The sequence below is a fragment of the Puma concolor genome, chromosome D1, assembly GCF_028749965.1.
Source record: "Puma concolor isolate L17-30 chromosome D1, mPumCon1.1.hap2, whole genome shotgun sequence".
NCBI classification, from domain to species: Eukaryota; Metazoa; Chordata; class Mammalia; order Carnivora; family Felidae; genus Puma; species Puma concolor.
In genome coordinates, this window is record NC_141676.1 from 55,788,345 (window position 1) to 55,791,326 (window position 2,982).

The 2,982-nt window shown below is 46.7% G+C and overlaps 1 protein-coding gene across 1 annotated transcript; it reads left to right on the forward strand.

Annotated features, from left to right (window-relative positions):
- The first annotated feature begins 367 nt into the window (after positions 1-367).
- On the forward strand, positions 368-1,315 carry LOC112865925 (olfactory receptor 52P1-like). The gene has a single exon (XM_025928960.2). The coding sequence runs from the start codon at positions 368-370 to the stop codon at positions 1,313-1,315; it is 948 nt and encodes a 315-aa protein (XP_025784745.2).
- Positions 1,316-2,982: the final 1,667 nt, after the last annotated feature.

The following is a 2,982-nucleotide window of genomic DNA, read 5'->3' on the forward strand; positions in this document are numbered from 1 at the left end:
AAGGCAGAATTGGGTTCACAGGCATAGAAGATTCTCCATGGTGAGGATAAGTAACAAGAGTGAGTTCTACAACCATGTCACTCACCCTACAGCCTAGCCTAGACATTGTTGAATCAGACTTAAGTGGAAAGGCTCCTCTGATCCCTGGTAATGATAAATTCACCTCCTGCCATGCATCACTTCCCAATGCTATACAACCTTCTTATCCTGGATGTTTTTTATGAGATCTAACTCAAATTTCTTCTGCTATCCTTTCAGTTTCAGCCACAGAATAAGAATGAATCCCAATGGCTTCATCTGTCAGAGCTTCCTAGGGTTCAGAGCAGGGCAGTAAGGTCTTCTATACCTACCCTACCTGGACCTGACCATGCATTTCACAAACCACAGCCATCAGAACCCAAACTCTTTTCTGCTCATGGGAATTCCTGGCCTGGAGGCATCCCACTTTTGGATTGCATTTCCCTTCTGCTCCATGTATGCCCTGGCAGTGCTTGGCAACATGGCAGTGCTGCTGGTGGTGCGATCAGAGCCTGCACTGCACCAGCCCATGTACCTGTTCCTATGCATGCTGTCCATCATTGACCTGGTGCTCTGCACTTCTACTGTGCCCAAACTCCTTGCACTTTTTTGGACAAATGCTACTGAGATTGACTTTGGGGCCTGTGCTACTCAGATGTTCTTTATCCATGGCTTTTCAGCTGTTGAATCTGGTATCCTGTTAGCAATGTCCTTTGACCGCTACTTGGCCATCTGCCGGCCACTGCACTATGGGTCATTGTTGCCCCCAGAGGCTGTGGGCAAGCTGGCAGCTGCTGCTGTGTTTCGTGGCTTGGGCCTCATGACCCCACTCACATGCTTATTGGCAAGGCTGAGCTACTGTAGCCGAGTGGTGGCCCACTCCTACTGTGAGCACATGGCTGTGGTAAAGCTGGCTTGTGGGGGTACACGGCCAAACAACATCTATGGCATTACTGCTGCCACGCTAGTTGTGGGCACAGATTCCATCTGCATCACTGTCTCCTATACACTAATCCTCCGGGCTGTGTTAGGCCTCTCCTCCAAAGAGGCAAGAGCTAAGACCTTTGGCACTTGTGGCTCCCACTTGGGTGTCATCCTTCTCTTCTATACACCAGGGCTCTTCTCATTCTACACTCAGCGCTTTGGCCAGCATGTGCCCCGGCACATCCATATCCTCTTGGCTGACCTCTACCTTGTTGTACCACCCATGCTCAACCCCATCATCTATGGCATGAAGACCAAGCAGATCCGGGATGGGGCCCTCCGACTGCTGAAGCGGGGCATTGTTCAGTCTTAAATCTCCAACCCCACCCTAGAACCTTGTCTTCTTCCTTTAGGCTTGGGCAATTGTTGGGGTGGGCCATTGGGAATATGTGGCCACCAGTTAAACTGTGAGCCAGACTGGGGCAATTGGAGGTTCCTCACACCTTCCCCTGTCCCTGGAATATACATTCTACCCACTATTCCCACGGTGAGAGCTGTTCCATGGACACAGCCTTGAGAGAGTAAGGTATTGTTGAGCCCATCTGGCCAGTATACATGACTGAACCCAGTTAAGGCCTCTCTATAAACTTTTAAGATTTGACAGGTGGGTACTTGGGGTCACTAACACAAATCTCATAAGTAAGTTCCTTTGCTTTTTAAACCTGCCACCTATACATCTGGAGTGGCCTGCCTCTTGCATTGGTCTCCTCTTGTCCTCTGTGTATGAGGGCCAGTTTGTGAGCCAATGGTAATGTTTAAGAGACCAGTGGTTCCCAGCATGGTGGAGAGAGAAGCCCACACTCAATAGTATCCTTACTTTGATAAGGAGATAAGTAGCACAAGTCTGAATGAAGGATGAGGAACCATTAGGTATTTCCCATTTGTGATGTAGATATGATTACAAAGCCTAGGGATCCCATGTTTATTGGGAAACATGGTCACCAAGCTGATGATCACCTCCCAGGGAATTCCACACTGCTGTTCTGACAGGACTCCTCCCTTCTAGGAGACCTTGATAAAATAAAAAAGATAAGACTCACAGTCTGACAAGAAATAACCTTCATCCACAGTCAGGTGCTCCTACTCTGATATGGATACATGCATGCCTCCCTCAGTGAACTCTCAGTTTAACAGGAGAAACACACAGAATTAGAGAAACAGAAATGGAGACCTAGCACTCAGCAATGGGCTTTGGGAAAATTGTGCCTGCTGTACAGAAGAATAAGCAACAAGGTATAATGTCAATCTAGGAAGGTTCTCTGGAAGGTGAGAATTTTCATCTTTTTTACTGAGTATGCACTATGTTAAAATCTAGGTATGGACATGATATGGTCAAAAGTGCTCATGGAGACTTTTCACTCTTGGAGGACACCTACATATAGGAGACAACAGCAAAACCAAATAAGTTAAGCCAAATTAAATGAATATTAGGATAAGCACAGGGACAATGGGTACTGAGTAAGGACATCTAACTTGTTCAGGGGAGAAGAGGTTTTAGGACCGACCTCCTCTCATTCCACTTCTGTCCAAATAGGAAAGGCTGCTTTCTCAGAAGCCTTCAACCACACCTGAGTGTGAGGTGTGGGAACAAATTCTCATACTAGATGACTCAAGTCTGATATCCTTAGTCTTTTCTTCTAGTCCATGGGGTGGCCATGTGGAGCTGCCACCAAGCCTCAAAGGTCTAGGGAAAAGACCAAACCCCTTCTTTAGAGATGAAATAGAGAAAACATTCCAATTTGACCTCCTGAGCAGGTTTTTAAAAATGAAAGTGATGGCTGTGATTTAGAAGGTCCATTAGGATCCAGAGTTCTCAAAGTCTCTGGTTCTGACATCTGTGCTCAGACTCTACAGGCAGATTGATAGGTATTTAATAGGTATTTGGCTCCAGGGTAAAGCATTTTAGTAAGCTAGGAAAGAGCTTACAAAGGAGAAGGCCACTAGCAGGCTCAAGAAGACCTAGGTCATCAGAACTTCATC

What these genes read in the sequence shown, in the direction of transcription:
- LOC112865925 (XM_025928960.2), top strand. Translation starts at nt 368, where the DNA reads ATGCATTTCACAAACCACAGCCATCAGAACCCAAACTCTTTTCTGCTC.